The 26,046-nt window shown below is 40.2% G+C and overlaps 2 protein-coding genes across 5 annotated transcripts in view; one reads left to right on the top strand and one right to left on the bottom strand.

The window, feature by feature from the left end:
- kcnab2a (potassium voltage-gated channel subfamily A regulatory beta subunit 2a) overlaps positions 1-14,970 on the top strand; it is a 74,698-nt gene extending 59,728 nt beyond the window's left edge. For all 4 annotated transcript variants that reach the window (XM_058054288.2, XM_058054286.2, XM_058054287.2 and 1 more), the window contains 10 exons: positions 3,438-3,482; positions 3,935-3,979; positions 4,917-4,960; positions 5,263-5,349; positions 6,422-6,507; positions 6,615-6,735; positions 6,809-6,903; positions 8,708-8,828; positions 11,332-11,420; positions 13,677-14,970. In XM_058054288.2, coding sequence (XP_057910271.1) covers positions 3,438-3,482; positions 3,935-3,979; positions 4,917-4,960; positions 5,263-5,349; positions 6,422-6,507; positions 6,615-6,735; positions 6,809-6,903; positions 8,708-8,828; positions 11,332-11,420; positions 13,677-13,766 — 823 coding nt within the window. In that variant the 3' untranslated portion in view covers positions 13,767-14,970. The remainder of the gene's footprint in view (positions 1-3,437; positions 3,483-3,934; positions 3,980-4,916; positions 4,961-5,262; positions 5,350-6,421; positions 6,508-6,614; positions 6,736-6,808; positions 6,904-8,707; positions 8,829-11,331; positions 11,421-13,676) is intronic.
- A 1,077-nt stretch (positions 14,971-16,047) lies between these two features.
- Positions 16,048-26,046, bottom strand: part of megf6b (multiple EGF-like-domains 6b) — a 57,800-nt gene continuing 47,801 nt past the window's right edge. The window contains exons 16-38 of the mRNA XM_058054282.2: positions 25,879-26,007; positions 25,501-25,635; positions 25,289-25,423; positions 25,080-25,205; positions 24,878-25,009; positions 23,604-23,732; positions 23,392-23,523; positions 23,163-23,291; positions 22,961-23,089; positions 22,654-22,782; positions 22,462-22,590; positions 22,038-22,166; positions 21,822-21,950; positions 20,432-20,560; positions 20,192-20,323; positions 19,995-20,123; positions 19,779-19,910; positions 19,245-19,373; positions 19,009-19,137; positions 18,056-18,184; positions 17,844-17,972; positions 17,447-17,575; positions 16,048-16,679 (exon numbers count right to left, since the gene is read on the bottom strand). Coding sequence (XP_057910265.2) covers positions 16,615-16,679; positions 17,447-17,575; positions 17,844-17,972; positions 18,056-18,184; positions 19,009-19,137; positions 19,245-19,373; positions 19,779-19,910; positions 19,995-20,123; positions 20,192-20,323; positions 20,432-20,560; positions 21,822-21,950; positions 22,038-22,166; positions 22,462-22,590; positions 22,654-22,782; positions 22,961-23,089; positions 23,163-23,291; positions 23,392-23,523; positions 23,604-23,732; positions 24,878-25,009; positions 25,080-25,205; positions 25,289-25,423; positions 25,501-25,635; positions 25,879-26,007 — 2,924 coding nt within the window. The 3' untranslated portion in view covers positions 16,048-16,614. The remainder of the gene's footprint in view (positions 16,680-17,446; positions 17,576-17,843; positions 17,973-18,055; positions 18,185-19,008; positions 19,138-19,244; positions 19,374-19,778; positions 19,911-19,994; positions 20,124-20,191; positions 20,324-20,431; positions 20,561-21,821; positions 21,951-22,037; positions 22,167-22,461; positions 22,591-22,653; positions 22,783-22,960; positions 23,090-23,162; positions 23,292-23,391; positions 23,524-23,603; positions 23,733-24,877; positions 25,010-25,079; positions 25,206-25,288; positions 25,424-25,500; positions 25,636-25,878; positions 26,008-26,046) is intronic.

Raw genomic sequence — 26,046 nt, 5'->3', positions numbered from 1 at the left:
TCCTCCTCCTGGGAACCAAAACCACTGAAGTCATCTTCTTTAGCATCATAATTCCCTTTTCACACAATTTTTCTCTCTCTTTCATTGTTTTTCCTCTGAATCACTTTTGTCTTGATGCAAATTAGCCATTTAGCTTTAGCTATCCTCTTCATCACACTGTAGTCCAGCCTTTCGAAATCTGTTGGTGATAGACGGTTGGTGGTCCAAGCAGTCCAACCAGAAGCTGGAGTAATTTGACACTTTAAATTTACTAAGTCTGTGTGGAGTTTGCATGTTCTCATCATTTATTTTGCATAATCGGCCATAACACCGTGCAGGTGGACTAGTGGTTAGCGTGCAAGCCACACAGCTAAGAGACCTGAGTTTGATTCCATCCTTGGGTATCTCTGTGTGGAGTTTGCATGTTCTGTGTGTGGGTTTTCTCCGCGTCGGGGTCCAAGTTTGAGGTTTACTATCAGCGCCACCATATGATGTATTTAATAATAGCACAGGCATTACAGTTGGAGTTCACATTTTGTGCAGCGGTTCAGGAGTAGAAGACTAGCAAACATACATACAGTCAAAATGCCAGCTGCTGCTGATACAGTATTTTTAGCCTTAGCAAGCCTTTGTATTGACTTAATACCACATCTAACGCCCTTTTCTTGTTAAATTCCAGTGTGGATTAATCTGTTTTTGTACTAACACGGGTGCTTGGAAATAATCTGACGGATTAACATTTCCCAACACTATTTGAGATTTATCTTTTCTTTGAACGGAAAAACTACAAGAAACACTTTGTTGTTCATAACAGTTGTGTTTCATAAATCAAAGTCTTGTTTTAACCAAAAGAGGCGCGACACATGGTGCAAATGTTAGCGACTGTCTATCACACAGCTGTGAATGTGGTGTTACACAGGTGTTAATCCTGACAGCTTGCAACTGCAGAGCAGCACAGAGGAGATTATATTTCACACATCCGGAGGTGCACAACTTTACAGACTTTGAAGGTTAAGTGTATGTCTGCAGCATCTTTGCAGAGTTCACTTTGACTTTGTATTTAGAGTATTGATATTTTTTTTTTATCTTGCTTGTTTGTTCACACCACAGTGAAGCAGTATGAACACAAACGTTTTCCAAAATAGCATAACAGTGCTAGCTTTGTTTCTCTGAAATGTGGCTTAATATGCATAATCGCACAAATACAAACAAGCCCCGCTCAGCTCAGCCAGGCTACTGTTATCAGCAAAGCCACATGGTGTCAGTGCATTTTTATTGAATGTCCACACACCGCTTCTGATGCACAACAATTGCATGATAATGTGTGAAGCAGGGGACAAAACTGTTGTTTTTTACGGCAATTCACAAGATAGACTGAGCAGGAATAAAAACCTAATTAATGGCTAGATGAAGAAGACTCTGTATACTTGTTGTTTGTTTGAGCCCCACAAATACTGTAACTCTCATTTCAGAGAAGGAACATAGGGGTTCATTGCGTGGGTGCAAGCCACACACACACACACACACACACACATTGCAGGAGTTCAAGCTTGCAGTGTCTGACAGTGAAACATCCTCAGTATTGTCTCTGCTTCCAGTACACAAGACACAAGACTGCACTACCACTGATTGAGAAGCTGAGATGAGAAACAATGTCTCCTTATCTTCGCTGTGCACAAACAGATGGTGGTCATCTCATTTGATTTGGAAGCCGGTTTATTATCTTAATAATAGCAGTATAAATTATAAAAATATAAAAGTTTTGTGTGACAGAAAACCTGAGGGGCTTCGAAGGTTTCACAGTTTTGTTTTGTTTTTTTATGTAGAAGTAGAACATTCGTTAGCATGTTGGTGCAAGGTTTGTAACATAGCCAATGGCTGAGCTGAGCGCTGAACAATGTGTTTAAAGGGGACCTATTGTGCTAATTTTTCAACACTTTGTATGGAGTTGTGGACTCCTATAGAGCAGCTACACACAAAAGCTGCACATAAAACTTTCTAGAGCTTCCGGAATGTGCACCCATTCGAGCTGTGCGGTCTGTTTTAATTTATTCCAATCACGGCCCGCCTCTAAGCACGCCCATTCCCCATTCCACTGTAATTGGTCACACACCCAAAGGGCTTCCTCACTACAAACAAACCCCACTTTCTACTATAGTGCGTATAGGAGCTGATAATAAATTAGTCTTTGGAGAGTTAATTGAAGTGTTTTGGAACCCCTGACTTACCTAACTCAAAGAATAGGTACCATAGGTGCTCCTCCAACCATGCGTGCCCGAGGAGGAGCACTCGTTGTCGCACACACTTTGTCAGATGCACCATGGAGCTCAGAAGCACATTTTTTTGCGGGACTAGTGTTTCAGACAGTGAGCACCGTGGCTGCACAGACCGTCCGACATTAATGCACCTTTCCGGTGAGAGCATGCTGCTTCTGGCTTCAACAGTTTGGCCGATATTTCACGTTCATGTTCACAAAAACCATCCCAAGAATAGGTACCATAGGTCCTCATCCAATCTTGCGTGCCCGAGGAGGAGCACTCATTGTCACGTACACTTTGTCAGAGGCAGCATGGAGCTCAGAAGCACATTTTTTTGCGGGACTAGTGTTCCAGACAGTGAGCACCGTGGATGCACAGACTGTCCGACATTAATGCACCTTTCCCGGCGAGAGCGCGCTGCTTCTGGCTTCAGCAACAGTTTGGCCGATATTTCACGTTCATGTTCACAAAAACCATCCCATGTGAAGTGGCGTTGACAGATACAAATATTTTTATCTTGCTCCAATAACTTCTGCCTCCAATAACTTCTGCCCCCAGATGTCACTTCCTGTCCACTCGCCACTCAGCTTCTGTAGCACTGGAAGACTTTTAGAGCAACACACATGCTCAAGAGGATTGTTGACGTCTTCACTGGCTTGTTTTCTCTTTTTACATCGACTATATTGGATAATACAAGTATATTCAATGTTCAAGTCATTCTATTTTGTGGAAATTCATGTATTATGGTCGAGGCTGGAAGTAATTAACTGTGACAATCGAGGGATTGCTGTTATGAGTTTTCACATTTATGAAATAACAGCTAGTTATCGCCCAGCTGTGATTGATGGTATTACTTTGATGGTTTTAAATCTGCCATCTTCCTCAGTACTTCTGTTTTTCTGTGCCACTTTTGGTTATTTTATTACTCGAAATGAGCAACTTATTTTAGTGATAGTCTTAATGAGTCCCATGTTGGACATGTCGCTCCTTAGCAGCCACATTGGTGCTAATGGCGTCAGTTCGACAGCACAGCTGGGCCTGGACCCCGCTGACTGGAACCTGGCAGCAGTCTCCCACAACAACATTTACTGAACATGCACCATATTATGTGTCTGTGTGTGTGTGCATGTGTGTGTGTTTATGAGCAGGATGTCAACACCCTTATCATATCAACCAGGTCTTTTTTTGTGCGCTTCGCAGGGCCGAGGTAGTATTGGGGAACATCATAAAGAAGAAAGGATGGAGGTAAGAGACACATTTTTTAATTCAGTTGGGTGTTTTTTTTTTTCATTTCCGTCTTCCAGTCAGCCTGTATGTAATCTTGTCATCTCGGGTGCATATATTGGAGTGTTGTGAACGGGAACCGTAAGGTAGGATGAAAGATGAATGTGGGCTGTGGTGGCATGCCCACAGCACCGCGTGTCTCCTCAGTGACACTGAATAACAGACCAACTTGGAGGGCCTCTTCTTCGACCCTCTGTCGATACAGCTTTGTCAATTTATACACCTCCGACTCTCATTCATGTGTGCTGGCTGAGCGCCGGCTCTGTGGGTGGGTGAGTTTGACACTCAAAGGATAAGGTAGAAATGATGCACGCTGGACTTTTCAGTTAATCTTTCCATATATCACCCACTCAGGTGGACCAGCCAGTAACCTCTCAATTTGTAACAGATGTGCTTTCTTTCACTATTTACAGGCGTTCCAGTCTGGTCATAACAACAAAGATCTTCTGGGGTGGAAAGTGAGTTTGCCTTTTTAATTTATCATTGATGCTACTGATACCGGGAGCTTGTCATCCCCACTGTTCAGATCACATTTCACAAAGAGTGGCATGACATAACATAACCCCTACTGTGCAATGTGGGTATATCATTTTTGGTAATGGTTTGTTATTATGTGGTTGTATAAATAAAATTATATTACATCAGATGAAAGACACTGTCACCTATTAACTAATTGGGACAGTTGTACTAAGAACACAGGAAATACGTATCTTTCGTTAACATTGAATTCAAAGGCACCTTTTCTTTTAGGACAAAATTTTTTAACCACAATTCCACATTGTAGCCCACCTTATGAATAAACCTGGCTCGAGCAGGCTCCATTGCATGTAGTACTAACAAGCACTGTACAAAGTAAATGGAGTACACGGATTTTTTTTAATCATGTGTCAATCAGAAGGGAAGGGAGATAACTGCACAGAACACAAACTATAGTCATGGTGTCAGATGAATAGAAGCATTTCAGTCTAGCTTCAGCTTCCGACAATTTTGATTTTCGCACCTTTTCAAAATGTTTCAGTTTCACAAACCGGAAGTGGGTGTGGTTTAACCGGACACGGATGATGCTTAAATCTGTACATTGCTGAAACATACACGTTTCATACTCATATCTGGCAAAAATGCATTATCCGTAATGGATACTCTTATCCTGCTCATTACTAGTAGTTAACTTATTTTTATAAGCTTTATTTATGTTTTTTCTGCTTGAATGATACATTTCCTGTATAATGTGTTATTTTTCTTACAGGCATTTTTAAGTCATTTTTTTCATCCTTATCTGATTATTTTTCTTTTTGCTTCTTGGACATTTCTCTCCAGGGACATTTCTTATCATATTTTTGTATGGTTGTTTATAGCTCTATTGTGTTTATAGCTCTATTGTGTCATTCTTTGCAGAGCTGAGACTGAAAGAGGTTTATCTCGAAAACATATTATAGAAGGTACGTAAAAGAGCTTTTCCAGATACAAAAAAAAGGCTTTAATTTCTTAAAATTCACATACATTTTGCAATGACAGATAATGGTGATACAATTCATTAGTATTAAAGTTTGGGCATATATATCTACATATATATATGTATGTGTGTGTGTGTGTGTGTGTGTGTGTGTGTGTGTATATGTATGTATTAAATATCAATTAAATAGACAATTAAATGGAAAAAGTGTAGTTTGGAGCTGAAGAGGGATTCCTTGAACTTTTCGGTCAAATTCTGTCTTCTTTGACTTCCAAACTTCATCTATAGGTTTAAAAGCTTCTCTGGAGAGACTGCAGTTAGACTACGTTGACGTAGTATTTGCGAACAGACCGGACCCCAACACGCCTATGGAAGGTAACACCACTGCTCTTCCCTTATTATTTCACTGGACATTATACTACTTACCACTTGCTGTTTCTATGACAACACTCATGTTTGAGTCTCTCAACCAAGTCAAAATATTCATTTTATTCAGCAGCGGTGCTTCCTCCTCCACAGTGGGAATGAGACTGTAGATGCTGGAGACTTCTTTTTTTTAAATGCCAGAGTGCAAAGTGTATGCGAATGTGTGTGTGCACGCATGCACGTACGTGCATGCTTGTGGGCTCAGCTGGACGCTCACTGTCCATCTGCTCCTGTCAGAGTTACTCTCTGGGATGGAGTTCAGTCAGGGGTCGCCCGTCTGCCTCCACTTTGGGTGCTTTGATTCTTTCGCAATACTGTGACCTGAGTTTGGAGTCAGAACTTCACTGGTGATTCATAAATAAGAATTCTTAGAGTTGCTGTAAAAACACAATAAAACATTTCCTTACTTTCATTCATTCATTCATTCATTTTCTACCGCTTTTCCTCCCGAGGGTCGCGGCGGGTGCTGGAGCCTATCTCAGCTGTATTCAGGCGAGAGGCGGGGTACACCCTGGACTGGTCACCAGCCAATCACAGGGCACATATAGACAAACAACCATTCACACTCACATTCATACCTATGGACAATTTGGAGTCACCAATTAACCTAGCATGTTTTTGGAATGTGGGAGGAAACCGGAGTACCCGGAAAAAACTCACGCATGCACGGGGAGAACATGCAAACTCCACACAGAGATGGCCGAGGGTGGAATTGAACCCTGGTCTCCTAGCTGTGAGGTCTGCTTGCTAACCACTCGCCCGCCGTGCTGCCATTTCCTTACTTTTTTTCCACAGAATAATGTTAACATACATATAACACTGATGTAAAACCCCAATGTTTGACCCACCCCCCTAACCCTGACTCACTCAACTTACAAAGCACCCACTGTAACATTAGGTCAGGGCTGTCAAACTTATTTTCATTGCAGTTATGACTGCCCACTTGTAACTGTGACTATATATGAATAGAAATATGAATATAACCTCATGATATTATTATAGTTTTTGTCTTTGTGTGCAGAAACGGTTCGAGCAATGACCCATGTGATAAATCAAGGCATGGCGATGTATTGGGGGACATCCCGCTGGAGCCCCATGGAGATCATGGTACTGGAAACTGAATGTTTGTGAAAATGTGTCAGCATGCGACTTCGGCCTTCTGTAATGATTTTATACTCCACATCATCTTGTTGCTTTATTTTTTTCCCCTGCAGGAAGCATATTCCGTGGCACGACAGTTCAATCAGATTCCTCCCATCTGTGAGCAGGCGGAATATCACATGTTTCAGAGAGAGAAGGTGGAGGTGCAGCTACCAGAACTTTTCCATAAAATAGGTGACTGAAGCTTCTTAACCTTAAAATGCTGCACCATTTATGATGGTGACGTTCTAATGATGTTGTCATGTAGGTGTGGGGGCCATGACGTGGTCACCGCTGGCCTGCGGGATCATCTCAGGGAAATACGACGGCAGAGTGCCCCCGTACTCTCGGGCCTCTCTGAAGGTAGCCACAACTTGCCTGTGGTCTGTGATTGTCTTGGTGTGGTCCTCTATGCTGCTGTCCACCTTCTTGTGTGGTTCCGTCACTAGTTGTTGGTCGTCGCTGTGTGTTTGTGTCTTGCTGTTACACCATACAAGCTTACATATGACATTATTAAGTGCAGTGGTCCGTCCTTTGTGGCATGTTCCCTCTGCTTTTCAGTGTTGTGCAGTGTGGATTATGTGTCATCCTGCTTGGCTCAGTGGATGTTTGTGGTGTAATTTGCATTATTCTGTCTGGATTCATGACTCTTCCTTGTAAGAACACAGTGTTCTGTTAATTTCTCATGCTTAAATTGAACACAGATTCACACACAAATAGAAGCCATCACAAATCATGGGTATTACCGAGGATTTAGCCCTCGGTAGTTTTTTTTTTTTTTTTGGAGGGGTTAGGGGGTTTGGTTAGGCTTTGATGCTAGCATTAGAGTTTCTAGTCAAGATTTAGGTTCAGGTTTGAATGTTTGGTTTGGGCAGTACTTCTCAAATAGTGGGACGCGTTCCCAAGGGGGTGCCAACATGTACAAATTTGTAGTACTCAACATGCAATTTGACTCTTGAATATGCTTGTATGCTCTGCATTTTGTCGCATTTTCCTTTCAGGTTCAGTCTGTGAGGGACACGATTTGGGGGGACTATAACAGAAAATAACTGAGGAGCACTGGGTTAGAGTCACAAATTTTGTTTTTATGTTCTGGTCAGGGTTTTATGCTGGCATTTGAGGTTTGAAGCATCGTTTCAAATTAGGATTTCATGATTTAGTTAGGCCAGGGGTGTCCAAATTGAGGTGCAGCGGCCATTTAAGACCTGCAGCTGTTTTTTTATTGGCCCTTGGCACATTCTAAAAACACAATTAAACAAAAAACAACAACAGCAAGCATGGAAAAAGCAGCAATTTTATGGGAAGAAAATAAAATCCCAATAAAATATTGGGAGTAACAATATTAAGTGAAAATGAATATTTAAATATTTAAAATAAATATTAAAGACTACAAATATCGTATGAAAAACTAATAAACGTTGCAATTTTAGGAAATTTTGGTTGGGTAAAAGTTATAATATTATAACAATAAAGTCAATATATGAGAGAATATTGACATGGTATTAACAGGAAAAATGCAAGAGAAAAAAGCTTGGTTTAAAAAAAAATAATAACAGCAAAAAGAAAATAACAACAACAATAGCTTAATATTTGTAGAAAACATTTGTTCATACTCATATGCTTGTCACAGATGCTGGTGTTTTTTTTCTTTATATCTACACAATGTCTTGCCATATCTATGTGGGTTGGTTTACAGAATGTAAAAGTGGTCATTCTTTGGTTTTTCAGTATGCAGCCCTCTGTGGAAAATGTTTGGACACCCATGGGTTAGGGTTTGAATGTTGGATTTGGGGTTTAATGCTGGGATTAGTGTTTGGTCTCAAGTTGGTGTCTGATGCTAGGGTCCAAGGTCTGATGCTGTGGTTAGGGTTCCAAATCAGGGTTTGTAAATAGTACGGTCTTAAACTGAGGGTTTGGTGTTGAAACTAGAGGTCTGAGTTAGGATTCCTTGTTGGGATAGCAGGGTTAAGCTTACAGGGGTTAGGGTTAATTAAAAATAGAGGATGACTTAATAGAATATATATTAGAAAATCATTAAGATCATATTTAGGGAGTATAGGGAGGAGACAGAGTCACATGTTTAAAAACAGGCCCTGGTGACACAGGAGGCGTGGCGGCCGCAGTGTGAGCAGGGCGGTGTTTTTGAGCAGGTGTGCTGTGTTTTCAGGGTTACCAGTGGTTGAAGGACAAGATCTTGAGCGAGGAGGGTCGGCGTCAGCAGGCGAAGTTGAAAGAGCTGCAGGCGATCGCGGAGCGGCTGGGCTGCACTCTGCCCCAACTCGCCATCGGTACGCAGATGCATTCTGCCGCTCTCTCTCTTTCTGTCTGTCTGTCCGTCCCCCTGGCTCGGATGGGGCCCGGGATGACGTCTTGTGTCCATGTCCATGTTGTCCTCTGTGTGCTTGGGTGATAATTTGAAGAGATGTTACTTCATCATTGTGTCATCAGAAGTAATAATTGACATCTGAACATGGGCCAAACACGGTGTTTGGACATCTTTTCACATTTTGGTAAGGATTTTGGGGTGAAAAAGTGTCTAACAAGACTACTCATATAATTATCATATGGCAGTAATGTGATTACTGAGGGTAGCTTGGTGTAAATAAATTCCCCACATTAGATTTCATCGTTTAAATTTATTTTATCCGAGGTGAATGTTTTATGGTACATCCATACACGCATAGTATGAGGATGCCCAGTGGGTTACACTGTGGTCATCTACAACTGTGCATTTCCAGCTGTTTAATTTGAGACTTTGAGGCTACGTTCACACTGCAGGGTATGACGCACAATTAACACATTTTTGTGTAGTGCGAATGCAACATGATAATAGTCATTTATTGATGTATTTTAAACCCTTGAATATATTAAGGTAGTGAGGTGATTTACAGTATTAAGCTCAGAAAAAAAAAGTACACAGAGAAGAACTTTGTCTCTATTAGTGAGTACCTTTATCAAAGTTTTGCATGATAAACCAGGCCTTTTCATGGCTGCCTATATCATTGAGTACCTTTTACCGTATTTTCTGGACTATAAGTCACTCCAGAGTATAAGTCGCATAAGGCCAAATATGCATAATTAGGAAAAAAAAACATACATACATAAGTCGCAGTGGAGTATAAGTCGCATTTTTTGCACGTAATTTATTTTACAAATTACTTGACCAAAACAGACATTACGTCCTCTTGGAAAGCAAGTTCTAACATTAATAATAAGGCATATAATAGGGAACAGGCTGAATAGGCGTAAGATATGCTAACACAATGGTTATTCAGCTACACCAAAAATAAACATGAACAGAAAAGGTGTCCAGTGTTTATGTAACATAAACAGTTTTTTCATTTATAAGTCGCTCTGGGGTATAAGTCGCAGGAACAGCCAACCTATGAAAAAAAGTGCGACTTATAGTCCGGAAAATACGGTAAGTCTTGATAAGCACGTATAGGTCGAATATGTGCAACCTGACCGTTCATACAGTCGCTTCACATACATATAAGATTTATATTCATATACAAATGAGGCCTGTGTTGCATTAAAAAAAAATCTGAATTGCGCTGTTCACACTGACATGGACAAATCAGATACAGGTACATATTGGCAAAGAAATGAGAATTGACGTGCAGTGTGAAAATAGCCAAAGTAACATTATCTGAAGCTGATTCCTATGGCCGAATGATCTCCAATATTCCACTGAATACATGTAAATCAGAATGTAGTAATATGAACATACATGCATCAGCCTGAGTCATATTGATACACAGAAATGCGAGAATGTGCAAAAAAAAAATAGAAAGAAAAATCAAAACAGGCACTCTCCTGTGAGGTCCAGTGTGGGATTTCCCTTCTCTTATCTCGGCACAGATTTTAGTCCTGGCAGTAAAGACAGCGTTATAGATTATCTTTCACGGCACATTAACACATGCCCTCGTCTCTCCCAATTACCATAAATCCACTGGGCGCTTCTTAGGAGCCCCAAACATGCTGCGATTTATGCCCAACCAGGTAATGATCTACATCATTGACATTCTGCTATTGAATATAAACGGCTTACATTGACTTCCTGCATGGCCCTGCTGCTTGGAGCAGCACCCTTAGGTGCTACTCTGCTTGTCTTCGACATAATGAAACTAGTATCTCAGTGCCATCTACCTGAAGCACTCGTGTACAATCCCCACTTGCAACAGCAAAACTGTCAGTTGAATATAATCCAACCCTGAGTGATTCTAAAGTCAAACAATTCCATGTTCAGGTTTCCAAAATAAGTGGAATCTGCGAAGTAGTCAACTAGATTTTTTTTACAGTTATTATGATCAAGCTACTAGGTTGGACACAAAAAAATCTTATATTACTCACGCAAAAGTCATTCCTGGCGCCGATCGCCTGTAGTGTTTTTATATCCTTGTTAAAAGATATTGCTCCTGTCATTGTATTTTCCTCACGCAGTTAGCTTTTTTCTGTTTCTTCTATTGTTTACGAGTGGCTAACAAGTAGCACACAAAGTTAGCTAGTTTGGTACCTGTTATGATGCTATACCCCCGCCACCCTAATGAGGATAAGCGGCATAGAAAATGAATGGATGGATACTATAAGGATGAAAACATGGCTCTGTTTTTGTGATCGCTTATCGTTTCAGTATCAATTCTGTATTTTGATTTGAGCAATGATTTTATAGCATGAAGATCTGTTATGGGAAGCGTCGATATTCCAGTATTTATCTGCACATCACTACTGAAAAAGATATTTCCTGCATTTTGCATGCTTATCTGTGTGTATCTCAATGGTCCCCTGCAGCGTGGTGTCTACGTAACGAAGGGGTGAGCTCCGTCCTTTTAGGGGCGTCCAACACCGACCAGCTGATGGAGAACATAGGAGCCATTCAGGTGAGCTGTTGGAAAAAAGTAGCATCTAAAGTCGATGCCCAGCAGGCGTGTGATGCTCCTCTCCTGAGAACATGCTAGCCTCTTGGCCAGTTTGCTGCTTCTCGCTTGGGTGCTCTACTGTAGCAGCTTAATAAGGTCAGCGCAGGATCAGTTACCGGGGAGGGGAAGGGGGTTGTGGGGGCTGGGGGAGGGGGGCTTAAGGGCACTTCCTACCCTTCCTGCTGATAAGATGCACCCTCTGAATGTGGTTGTCTGAGCTGGAGGGGTGCACATCCTCCTCATTATGTCTGCCTCGTACCAAATAATATTCAAACTCCGTGTGCATGTGCGCCTCCGTCTCCCTGAGTACATTTCATATTTCCCCATTTTCAAATGTTACGCTCACATTACCCGAGGGCATCTCTCTCTGCAGTTTTCTTTGGAAGCAGGAATTTCAAATAAGTGATCCTTGAAATAGACACACTGTCCCTCCTCCATGGAGAACATGAATGTCGCTGCTCATTTTAGCTTTTCCATGTGGCTTTATATTTTAAACTAAAAACAATTATTTTTATATTTTAGTAATAAATGTACTTGATCACAAAAAATTGCTTTTAACTAATATAGATGTGTATATTTTTAGATATAATTTTTTTGGTCCAACATGTCCATTAATCTCTAATTTTGAATGAAAACTGGCTCTTTTCTGTTGTAGCCAGTGTCTTTTTGTCATCCCTTGGGGGGGGTGTCAAAAGGTGGTCGATGTTTCAGCAAAAACATGATGTTGCAAAAATCCAAATATGACATTTTTCTTATGCCCATTGAGTTTGGTCGTGTTAAACTTCCCCGGTTCTGTGCCACCACTGGAAACTTGTGCATGACATGTTTTGCACTTTGCTATAACATCTTTTCTGAGTTTAACTTTAAATATAATACTACATGGTTGACGGTTGGCTAAACATGCTAGCACACACTATCACATGCTGACGTAGACAGTGGAATGGAATGCACATGTCAAAGTGCCAATATCTGAGATTTTAGATGCTGGCTGATATGCTTGCTTCTCCATCTTTTTCCATCATTTGCATAATTGGAATTCATGGAAAAAGATACAGAAAATGTTTGAAAGCATACATTGTAATGGTCTAGTACAGGGGTTCCAATACTTTACCAATTCAGGGCCCACTTGAAAATCGAAAAAAATGCCCGCGACCCACTTTTGTCCTATCAACAGTACATAGACGAAATGCTGCATTCTCAGAGCACTTAACTTATTATTATTGTTATTATTATTATTATTATTAGAGAGGGTGTACCCCGCTTCTCGTCCGAAGACAGCAGGGGGATAAAGGAAGCCCAAACTTTTAATCTAATTAATTTTCATACTTTTCATATCTGCATCCAAGACTGGCAGGATGACCAGAAAGCTGCGTTCCAATCATAAACTGTATAAGGTTCCTAAAATATTGTGATAGGTCAGTAACACTCAATATGTTATTACTTAGGCCTATAAATATTTGTTTTTAATTGTGCAATAAATATTTTATAGTAAAAATTATTTATATATTATTATATATTTGCAAAAATTTTTAATGACCTCTCATGACCCATCTGCAATACTACTACGGCCCATCAGGGGGCCTTTGGGAATCACTGCTTTAGTATTTATAGACATTTATATTTAGTATATTTAGTATTAATGACAACCTAACATTACATTACTTTTAGTAAGGAATATTTGTTTGCTGAAATACAATAGTTTATTCACGATTCAGCATTGACAATCGGTTAAAAAAATATTTTTTTAGTGTCTTTTCTCAGCAGAAAACACCTCATTTACTGCAAGTGGGTAATTCTTTATGAATACTTGATAATACAGCTAAAAAGTACATCATACACTACGTACGTTTAAGTGTTAGAAAGGCCACCATTTGCCTTTATGTGCTACTGATAATGTTTTTTTGTCAAGTGTTGAGATTTTGCACTTTATTCGGCGGTCTGTGAACACACCATAGTTGTGCTGAGAAGGAAAAGTGAAGGTTTGAACTTTCTCAGAAAGACGGTAAATGCTGTGTTAGTGGTGATGAGCTATTAGGGTGGGGTTATAATAAACGGAACAGTCATTTTTATTGCAAATGTTGATGCTAAATCGGAGGAGAATATCGACTTCAAGCCAGCAGGAGGCTTTGGAAGGGGAGGAGATATCTGGGAAACTGGGAAACTAAACCAGGATGTTAAACGGAGTATTTTCCTCATGCTGGTCTTCTGCATCCTCAGGTCCTTCCCAAGCTGTCGTCGTCCATCACCCACGAGGTGGACAGCATCCTGGGCAACAAGCCGTACAGTAAAAAGGATTACCGCTCTTAACGCCCGCAAGCCCGCCATGGCAGCGCGTCCCGCCTTATTGCCTGATCCTAAATTTGCTTGAGCTTCTACCGAGCGAGACCCCGGCGCATGAGTGTGGTCGCACCAAAAGGCCACCAGGGGGGCTCCTCGCTCACACTTCAAAGGATAAGAGGGGGGGGAAAGTAGTCCATTAAAGGAAGGCAGCGATTCACTTAGCAAAGTGTGCAGAGAGGTTTGCGCTCCTACTTCAAATCATAGAATACTACTTTTTTTTTTTTTTTTAGAATGAAGAAGAAGAAAATAAAAAGCACATGCTTTCTCAGCTGTCAGGTTTAGTTTCTCCACCACTCGGAGCAAGTGGATCCCATACGTCATACATGACATGACGACCAACACGTGTCATCGCCATGCGGGTGTGTTTCCTGGACATTGTGTTGTGTTTGTGTCGTTTTTGTCTGACCCCCCGTCCCCCAGGCTCCACCCACCTCCCCGGTGGTGGGCTTCAACAATCAGCACTTTAGTAATCGTCTGTGTCGCCGTGTGTCGGGGCTACGTTTAGCCACTGGAATAATAACCTAATCTTACAGATGTTGCACTATCGTAGAAGAAGATCATCCCCTCTCATCATCATCATCACGTCGTCCATCACGTTATTTTTTTTTTACTTTTCAGTTTAATGATCGATACTCCTGCTGCCAAAGCCTACTGATTTTTTTTTTTTTTTGAGCTAGCTAAAGGAAGCGGCCATCTTTGATTTTTGCACCACAAGCATGCCGTCACTTTAATGTTGTGATTGGCTAAAGGAAGCGCCGTCTTACCCCTTGTGGTGAAATGATCAAATTTTGTTGATTTTTTTTTTTTTTTTTTTTTTTGAATGAGTTTGTCCCACAAAGGGGAAACATCAGATTCCTGAGTACAGAATATTCTGACCGGATTCAAACTTGTAACGTTAATAACGATACCTGAGACGGCCGCATCTTCTCCTTTGATGAAATTCTAACATTTCTTCTTTGGTAAAAATGATTTGAAATGTTACTGGTACGTGGAGGATGTCTGCTAGGACACATTGTGATCCTTTTTTTTTTTTGTAAGTTGTGATTGATTCCTGGTGTAAACAAGCTGGTTACTATGGCAACAATCTTTGCCAGGGAGGCGTTTCTTGTACCCGCTTTGTGGCAGCAGCTCAGGGAAGCGAGCGAGAGCTCTTCGTTTTATTTTTCCAATACCTCCTACTTGTGTGTGTGTGTGTGTGTGTGTGTGTGTGTGTGTGTGTGTGTGTGTGTGTTGAAGTGTTCTTGTTTTTCTCATGCTGTGGTACGTTTAGGCTGGAATGAATTCATTTCACCAAATTAAACACCTAGGTGACATTTTTTGGATGTCTGGAGCCAAAGATTCCTCTCCTCCGTGTTAAAAAACAAACAAAAACAAACCCTCATGTGACCCCTACAAAGATTCTAGATGGCATCTGGAGGCTTGTTCAGTCTGACGTGATCCATATTCTAATTACTGGACCATGCTAGTCAACACATACTGTAATGTGTGAAGTACATTGATGCTGTAATGCGAGTGAGATGCATTTGGGAGGCGTGTCTGTTATTCATATTTGCATATGGCTTCCTTGTTTGGCATGAAGGCACAAGTGAGTGTCAGCATGGAGTCAAAATGCCCTAAAAAGTCAGCCATAAACAAACAGGAACGTATTAAGTCATCATGCTATGTGTGCCCGGAGTAGTTTGTTGTGACTCGTAGAAAAAGAAAAAGTGCTTAAAAATGGAAGGATCTTGTGTCCTAAAGGAGGGATCATGTGCGTTCCCATCAAAGATCCTCCATGCACAACAACAGTACAGTATATCACTCTATATCACCCTTTAAGAAGTCCTAGTTTCATCCTCGTCGTCGCTGCTGTAGGAGTGGAACCAGACTGGCGGAGTACAAAGTTCTAAAGAGAATATATTTTTTATCTTTTAGCCTTTTCTTCATCAAATCAATAAGGTTTGATGACCACTTAGTCTTGTCTATATGCTGTGTTGGAGACATGCCCAAGAACATAGAGAAGAGTCAAAGATCTCATGTAAATATGAAGACCTTTGTATATATTATACATATTCCAGTTGTCATCGCCTATGCCTTTTACTTTTTAGTCCACTTTCTTTTTAAACGTTCTTTTGCAGGCGTTGCTAACTGCACTGTGCTTGAATCTCAACTCTAGACAGGATGTACAGCTTCATCTCCATTAAAGAAAATGACCAATGGCAAAACCAAAAGCAGGCCTCTTTGTCATTTTGTCACACTTATGCTTTGAAAATAAAACCATAATGCACTGACAAAGTAGGAAATAGAATTATGAGAATAGTCTTAATTTTCCACAAAAAGTGTTTCTTTAAAATTAAAAATACATATTTTAAAAAGTCTAAATTTGACATTTTTCATTTAATTGTGATTTTAAATGAACTATATTCAAAATATTGCACATTTATTGTCATAATTGTGTTGTTTCTTCTTCGTGTGGTCCTCATACATGATATGAACAAAAACGGAAGCAGTCAGCTGTCCAAAAAAAACATTTAACATTTTTGACTGATTTAGTGTGGGAGAGTTAGAAATTGCATCGTAACTGCAAACATGGCTGCATCGCATTTCAGTACAAAACCAAATATTCTATATACACAGGCAAATATTTCACATTAAATACCAACATGCAGCGTGGAAGAAGAGTTTGTCTGCCGCTGCGATGTCCCACTTTGGACTGAAGATTCATCATTCAGTTTGTCTCTCAAAGTGGAATCTCCATAGTCTTTTTTTTTTTCCCCTCCACATGGAATTCCACATCCATCCAGCTTTGACAGTATCCTCCCACCAGGTGGGGGCGCTACAAGGTGTTGTCCGGTGTGGCGGTTCCTCGGCCGTTCTCCATCGGGAGGCGTGGAGGTCCACCTGAGGAGATGCACAAAGACGTAAGGAAATGCAGTACGCCTTCCTGCACTGTAAACCCGAATGTTCAAAGTACTTAAATAAATGAAGTTATGCATACACAAAGTTCTTAAAAAAAAGTTCTACTTATGTTGAGTTCATTTAACATGTTAACATGTACTTTTAACTAATATGTTTTGATTAAATTGAACTATGGATATATTACGTAAAATTAACTTAAAAACAGTTTACATACAACTTAAGACACTGTAAATCCGATTGCGCAAAATAATTAAGTTAAAATGTTCTTAAAAGTTCTACTTATAAATGTTGATTGCCAGTTGCATTATCTGTCTTTTCAGTTTATTTAACTTGTAATTTTTGATTAATATGAACTTTTTGCAGATTTGTGTAACCTACTTAAAATAATTTGTAGTTACTTATGAAAAGTATCTATTAAAGATGAATAAATCAAACCAAGAATCAATTAAGAATAAACCCATCGCATCAGATAGATCTGTATTGTGTAGGTTACACATTCTTCCTATGGAAAGACTTGAAATGAGAACAAAAATTAAAGAATGGAGAATGTGAAAAAGAAAGCTATTTCTCTCTTCACCCCAAAATTTAAAAAGTAAATCTAATATCAACTCCAAATATTAAAGCTCTGATATACTCAAATGTTTGAGTTCATGAACTCCAAAAAAAAAAGTGGCAACTGATTGCCGAGTTCTGCTAACTTATTTGGGTTTACATTGTGGGAACAAGACGACATTGAAGTTTGTCTGCACCTTCCTGACAGTAGAGGCCGATCCAGCCGTGCGGGCAGCTGCATCGTCCATTGCGTCGGTCGCAGCCTGCGTCGTTCTTGCATTCGCAACTCTGCGTGCAGTCGGGTCCAAAGTGACCCACTCTGCAGTCTGACACAGACCAACAAGGAAGTTAGACACTCACTGGACACACAACATACACTTACAATCTAAACCTATATTTATGTTTTTGTTATGTACTTATTATATTGATTGGAGTTCCTGCGGTATATTAAAAGTAATGTTTTTTCTGTTTTATAGCTTAATAAAAATATACGGTATGTGAATATTAGTAAAATATGTAGTTACATCAAAGATCATACATTAAGATTAATAAATTATTTTAATTAATAATTAAAGTGGAAAAGGCTCCACTCACCAATGTCACATCTGTGTCCGGTGTGTCCTGCAGCACAGAGACATCTTCCCGTCACAGGATCACACGAGGCGTTGACGTCACAGTCGCACACTTTATCGCAGCCTTGACCATACGTGCCTTGTTCACACACTAAAACACAAAAAAAACATAATAACATGAGCCACAAGGGGGCGGCATTGTGCTCACGAAGGTCCGTTTGTGCCGAGACTCACCTCTTTGGCAGCGAGCACCGTGACGTCCGGCGGGACACACACACTGACCGGATGCTGCATGACAGGAAGCTCCGTATTCACAGTCGCACTGCCGCTGACACAAAGGGCCATAGAGACCGGGGGGGCACGCTGAAGATGATGCATTATGAACATTTTATTAGTGGCCTCTGCTCTGATGGGCATAGTCTATATTATTCTATGTAATTGTCAAGATAAACTATGACACTTTTAAATACAAATGAATATTACTGTATGCTTTTTGGAAACATGTTTTCCTTACATTCACATTTATTTATTAAAAAAAAACGAATTAAAGTAATATGACTGAGTTTTTTTTATTTATTTAAAAAAACATTATTTTACATGATTAAAAACAATACAAATATTGTAAAGGCTTCCTTCCTTATAAAGTCCTTAACTTAAGTCCATAACTGATACTCTCTGTAGTATTTAACTTCAGTCAACTACTGGACTTAAATAAAAATAAAATACAAATTGTTTTTTACTTAATATGTTTTTTAAATAAAATATACCTCTATTATTGTAATGAATTATAATACAATTAGTTACATTTATTTTGTAACATTTGTTTTGAAAAAAAATGTTTGTTACATTTTATTTTTAATACATCTATGTTTTATATATGGAATATAATATCGTTTTTATGATCTATATAATAATTATAATTAATATATAATTGACAAATATAATATAATAACTGCATACGTCATAAATATATAATAAAATCTAAAAAATAATAATTAATCACCACAAAATTAGAATGAACCATCCACCCATAATAATAATATCATTATTAATAATTATTATGTTATTTTGTTATTATTACTATTGTTATTGTTATTATCATCATTATTATCATCATTATTATTGTTATAAGGCCTCTCCCCAGTAAACCAAACCAATTGGAAGCATTCCAAAAGTGTATTCCTCACCGTGCTCACACGTATGTCCATAGTATCCTGGACCACAGCGACACGTCCCGCTCGCTTTGTCACATGTCCCATTGTTTTCACACTTGCATGTCAGCTGACAGTTGGCGCCAAATTTACCCGCCGGGCATCCTGGCACGTAAAGAGAGGATATTTAAAAAAAAAAAAAAAATCAATGGTGTGACTTTTTGTGAGCTTCATAAAAAAAAAAAAAGATGCTGCAGGGTGAGCGTGCTCACCCGTGTCGCAGTGTGGGCCGGTCCAACCGAGGCCGCAGGTGCAGTTGCCGCTCACCGGGTGGCACACGGCGCCGTTACTGCAGTTACAACGCCGCGAGCAGTCTGAGCCGAACCAGCCTGGAGGACAGCCTGGAGGGACACATCTTTGAGTGTTGGAACATTTTACTTAGCTGACTTCTTTTTACGCTTGATTGACAGTTAAGAACTCTAAAATGGGGCTTTGGATAGAGAATAAAAGTTTGATGATGGCGACAGTTTCATCCTATAGCTTTAAAAAATTGAGTTCCAGCTAAATATTCAGAGAAAATATGAACAAATGTTAATTTGGATTTTTTTGTGATATTGATATGAGTGATTAAAGAGAGAAAGCTACTTCTTGCTCTCTCTCCATGACATAGCATCTCCAAAGGTAAGTAGTTTTACTTTATTTTTGTTTTATTTAGTTCTATTAAAGCAGTGGTTAGTGCATTTGTCGGAATGGTAAATGTTACTTGAACAGATGATCTGCCTTTCCTGTCCTTCATGACCACTCACTGTGTGTACAGTATTCCCCTCTTCGTCCAGACTTGCACACGCAGCGGCCGGTCACCGGGTCGTTCCGAACCCCTCCGTCCCCACACCGAGCCACTTGCGTACAGTCCACTCCGTAGCGCCCGTCAGGACACGCTGCCACCAGAGAGACACAAAGACATGTCGCATGAATCACGTCACACGTCGTCTTTTGCTTGACGTTCAGGTCACATGACTCACTGATGTTGCAGCGAGCGCCAATGAATCCCGCTGGACATTCACAGGCGCCTGTGGAGGGGTCGCACACGCCCCCGTTGGCACACTGACACTCCCTCTCGCAGTTTGGACCGTAACGACCCGCTCCACATGCTGAAGAATTAAAAATGAATGTTAAATTTAGCAGCGCTTATTTGCTGATATTTTTTTGTGTTGCCTACTTTGGTCACATTCCGGTCCTTGGAAACCTGGGGCGCAGTAGCACAATCCAGACACTGGGTGGCAGAGCTGGTTGGTCTCAGAACACTGACACACTTGATTGCAGTTTGGCCCAAACGTTCCTGGAAGGCAAACTGAGAGGGAAAAGTGACTAAGTGTAGCCACCAGGGGGAGTCGAGCATCCAGTATCAGCTACTACTAGTTAGTATTGGTTACTGATCATCTCTTAGTTACAATCTTACTTAGTTCACAGCCGCTACCAGTGAGGCCTGCAGGACAGCCGCACTCTCCGGTCACGTGGTGACAAGATGAATCCGCGGCACAATTGCAGCGCCGCATGCAGCCTGGCCCAAAGGAACCTGGCAAACATGCTGGAAGACAACACAAATACATTTCATTCAACGTCACCCAACTGTAGTGGGATTTAAAGCTGATGTCATTTTTTGGTGGGGTGCCCAAATTTAGGCACCTGGCTATCGTTCTTTAAATAAGTATTGCATTATTTCTGTAAATCATAACTTCATTTCAGTTCTCATCCATCACTGTGTTGGTCTGCTATATGAGATATTTAACTGAAATGGCTGATCCAACAACCAGTGATTTTATCTGGAAAATGATCAGGGGTGCCCAAACTTTTTCATACCACTGTATATTTATTCATTGATTGATTAATTGCAAAAAAAGAGCAGAAAAACAGATACACTTTTAAAATATATAGTAAAGAGAATTTTTTAAGATGCATGTTAAAAAAATATTTCAAAATATTTTGATTTACCTTCAAAGATATATTCTGTAATATTAAAAATATTTATAATATATATGAAATATATATATATATAATGAAATATTTATATTTATATGAATATTTAAAAATTATAAAAATTTATTATATTTATATTTCAATATATTTTAAAATATTGTGCAAATATATGCAGACATATTTATAAAATGTAAATATTACAAAATATAAAGTATTGTAATTAGATTTTATTGTTAATTATTGTTATTTGTATGATTATTATTAATAGTAATATAAAACATGACCATTTCAAAAATGTAGAAAAACATTTACATATTTTTAAACACAACATATTTTAAAACACAGAAAGACATGTAGATAGATTTTAAATAATATTTTTGTAAAATGTAAATAATACAAAATGTCAAGTATTGTTATTATATTATATTTTTATTGTTATTATTATTACTATTATTATTATTAATAGTAATATAAAACATGACCATTACAAAAATGTAGAAATAATTTACATATTTTTAAACACAACATATTTTAAAACACAGAAAGACATGTAGATATATTTAAAATAATATTTTTAAAATGTAGCAAAAACTGTTTTTTTAAATATTTATGTAACAGAATAAAATTTGAAATATTGTGGAAAAAATGCAGACATATAGCAGTACTTAAATATATTTTTAGATAATAAAATATTTTATTTAAATATATTATTAAAACTGTCCTAAAATGTAAATTCATATTAAAATACAGATTTGTAATTATTTAAAAAGTATGTAAAAAAGTTTAGATACAAGTATTTTTCCAAATAATAGTATAAAAATGTTGTTAAATTAACATAAACATGAGCAATGTTGGAATGTTGGAATTCCGACCTTTGTCACAGTATTTTCCTCTCCATCCAGGGGGGCACTGACACTCTCCAGTGACATGGTGGCATGACGCCCCGTGCCCACAGTGACACCTCTCCTTGCAGCGGGATCCAAACGTGCCAGGCTCACAAGCTGCCATGCGGAACAAATACGAGTTATCGCTCATAACCCGGCGTCGTGTTACCGTTTTAAGATGTTTCGCTAGTTCAAACTCCTCACCTTCCTGGCAACGCTCCCCCCTCCAACCAACACTGCAGCTACACCGTCCGGTCTGTCTGTCACACTGGCCGCCGTTTTCACACTCACACTCACGTTGGCAGTCGGCCCCAAAATGTCCCGCCAGGCACTCTGCAGACCAAAACACACAAGCCACCGAGTCAAGGTACCTTTCAAAATGTTAGTGATTTATAAATGCATCGAAGTCAAACGTGTGAAGGAGGAAACACAGTGAAACAATCAGCTGAGTCAGATAGAGACCAGACCAAAATCTGGTTCTGATCTTCTGGGCCGAAGGCTGGATGTGTTGGATCTCACCAGTTCATTGAGTGAATCGGTGCGGATTCCATCCAAACACCCGAACCTAACACAGCAATAACGCCCATATCCCGTCCAAGAGTGGTTTTAACTTTTGGACTCGTCTCACCCAGCTCACAGGCGGTTCCGGTCCAGCCGCTGGAACAGGAACACTTCCCGCTGGCTTTATCGCAGGCGGCTCCGTTCCGACACAGGCAGCGGTGCCGACAACCGACTCCGTAGAAGCCCGCAGGGCATTCTGGGAAGAAAATGCTGAGCTAGTATTTACCTGTTGCTCGTCACTTTGCAGATGGACGCTCACCTTCTGTGCAGTTGGCGCCGTTCCAACCTGCCGTGCACATACAAAGACCGCTAGCCGGGTGGCAGACGCCGTTGTTACGACAAGAGCAGGTTTGGTTGCAGCCGTCGCCATAGAAACCGCTCGGGCATGCTGCCATGAAAGGATATTTAATAGCGTGACCTTCGAGTGAACTTGGAAATTACACTTTAATAGCAGGTGGAAACATCATATGGACTTTTGTCGCTAATCAGGATGTTCCACAAACTTCCACATAAACACTCACTATGCGTGGAAAAATATATTTTCATATACTTATACTACTACCCACTTTGGTTGCAGAATGGTCCGGTCCACCCTCGAGGACAGGAGCAAACCCCTCTGATCGGGTCACAGCGGCCTCCATTATGACACAAGCACTTCTTCTGACAGTCCATTCCGAAGAATCCCTGAGGACATGCTGAGACATAAATCATATTTAGATACTTCTTATATATACTTTGAATACTTAACTGGAAGAATTGGAATCTCACGCTTTTCGCAGAATGTTCCGGTCCATCCCACCAGGCAGGTACAAGCGCCGCTTACATGGTCGCACAAGGCCTGATTATCGCATTGGCAACGATGTCGACAACCGAGACCGAACATACCTGCTGGACACTCTGAAGATATAATAATAATTGATTAGTGTTATGACTTTAAAGATGAGTACATGTGTAGTGAGTCGTTCATTGAACATAATGATTCAGAAGCATCACGTACTGTGATGACAGTGTGCTCCAGTGTACCCGGCCTCACAGTTGCACCGGCCCGTCACAGCATCACAGCTTCCGTCTCCGTTTTGACAGCGGCAGCTCTCAGCACAGTCCGTCCCCCAGCGGCCTGTGTTGCATGCTGGGATGCCATTGTGTTTAAAAAATCAGCGGCATTATGAGTCCTGTGCGGATCGAACGACATAATCTGTAGTGTGTTACCTTTCTTGCAGTTGTGACCCGTCCAACCAGGTGAGCAGGTACATCGACCGCTCACTGTGTCACAACGGGCGTTGTTCTCACACATGCACTTCATCTGGCAACCTTGGCCGAAACGTCCACTTGGACATGCTGCATGAGGGACGAAGATGAAGACTTAGCATCGCATCGTTTGACTTGCATGGTAATATTAAGGGCAGGGGACATAGGACATAACACTCTCCAATGTTTGATGCTGTGTTCATGTGTATACTGTAAAAAAAAATAATATGGAAAAATGTAGTTTCACCTTAAAAAAACAACGCCTGGTTAAATATATATATTTTTTATATTATAAACATAATAAATATATTTCTATACTTCATGCATGTACGTATGTTGGTATAATCGATTATTATATTAATTGTAAATATATATTTTTACTCTATACTTACTGCACGGCGAAAGAGTGGTTAGCGCGCAGGCCTCACAGCGAGGAGATGGCTGAGCCAACAACCAGTGATTTTATCTGGAAAATTATCAGGGGTGCCCAAACTTTTTCATACCACTGTATATTTATTCATTGATTACTTGATTGATTAATTGCAAAAAAAGCAGGAAAAACAGATACACTTAATAAAATATAGTAAATACTGAAGAATTTTTTTTTCATTTTTAATATGCATGTTGAAAAAATTTCAAAATATTTCACCTACCTATATTTTGTAATGTAAAACATATTTATAATGCATATTTATAATGCATTTAGATTATAAATATTATAAATCTTGTGCAAATATATGCAAACATATTTATAAAATGAAAATACAAAATAATATAAATTATTATATTTTATTGTTTATTATTATTATTATTATTATTATTATTATTATTATAAAACATTACCATTTCAAAAATGTAGAAAAACGCACATGCACTTCATCTGGCAACCTTGGCCGAAACATCCACTTGGACATGCTGCATGAGGGACGAGTTCAATCCCACCCTCGGCCATTTCTGTGTGGAGTTTGCATGTTCTCCCCGTGCATGCGTGGGTTTCCTCCCACATTCCAAAAACATTCCATTCCAAAAAGGTTAATTGGCCACTCCAAATTGTCCATAGGTATGAATGTGAGTGTGAATGGTTGTTTGTCTATATGTGCCCTGTGATTGGCTGGCCACCAGTCCAGGGTGTACCCCGCTTCTCGCCCGAAGACAGCTGGGATAGGCTCCAGCACCCCTTGCGAACCTCGTGAGGATAAGCAGTAGAAAATGAATAAATTAATATTTTTACTCACAGTTCTGACAGAGTGTTCCCATGAATCCGGGTGGGCAGTTACATGAGCCATTGTGTTTATCACACACGCCTCCATTGTCACAAAGTGGACATCTTCCTGAGCAGGCCACGCCCCAAAAACCTTCTGGACACACTGTAGCAAATACGTTATTTATTATTATTGTTACAGTACGTATGTGAGATATTCGTCATCATCATCTTACACTTGTCACAGTTCTTCCCAGCAGTGCCGGCCGGACATGTGCACTGTCCTGTCACTTTGTCACATGGGGCGCCGCTGCAGTTACAAGGATGGACGCAGCCAGGTCCAAAAGTCATCTCAGGACAGTCTAGGATGCACACACACACACACACACACACAGGGGGATTTATCTCCAAGTAAAGGAGCCTTTATAGTAGTGAGACCACCCACCATGATCACAACCCTCGCCATGCCGACCAGGCGCGCACTTTCGTTGGCACTCCCCGCTCACATGGTCACATGACACACCCACTGGGCACGCACACTTCTTCTCACAGCCACCTCCATACATTCCAGGGCTGCACTCTGGAGCAAAAAGCAAAGTTCCAGCGCTCAGAGGAGGAAAGGAGGACATCATGAACATGTGACATGCATCCTCCGACCTTCCTTGCAGGCATCGCCTTGGTAACCAGGTTTGCAGATGCAGGTACCGTAGCGACGGTGACACTCCAGAGTGTTCTGTTGGACACACCGACACTCCTCCGAGCAACCGGCACCAAAGGTCCACTTTGGACAAGCTGAAGGAGAAACAATATTGACTCAGCCATAATATTTATTGTAAAGGTTCTGATGATAGATTACACAGCAACGCTAAAAGCATTTCAGATTTGTATAAATTCCACTACACCACAGTGGATCACAAGGGGAATGATAGTAAAGGGTTTCTGACGCTATGGAAGATGAATGGAATAATCCACCCCTATCTTGTATATCCAGCATAAAATAACAGATTGCTTTTAGGGGAACTGGGGGTGTCTTACGGAGGTGGCAGAAGCGCCCATAGAGTCCGGGGTCACACAGGCAGGCTCCATAGGTGCGATGGCAGCGTCCGTTATTAGCGCAGTTACACCTTTTATTACACTGCTTGCCATAGAAACCCTTTGGACAGCCTGCACATACAAATACATTATAGTGGAGATTTCTATACA

The sequence above is a fragment of the Doryrhamphus excisus genome, linkage group LG18, assembly GCF_037039965.1.
Source record: "Doryrhamphus excisus strain RoL-2023G ecotype Guam linkage group LG18, RoL_Dexc_Guam_v1.1, whole genome shotgun sequence".
In the NCBI taxonomy this organism is placed as follows: domain Eukaryota; kingdom Metazoa; phylum Chordata; class Actinopteri; order Syngnathiformes; family Syngnathidae; genus Doryrhamphus; species Doryrhamphus excisus.
Note: the sequence above shows the minus strand (reverse complement) of the source record. Positions and strands in the feature narration are given on the sequence as shown.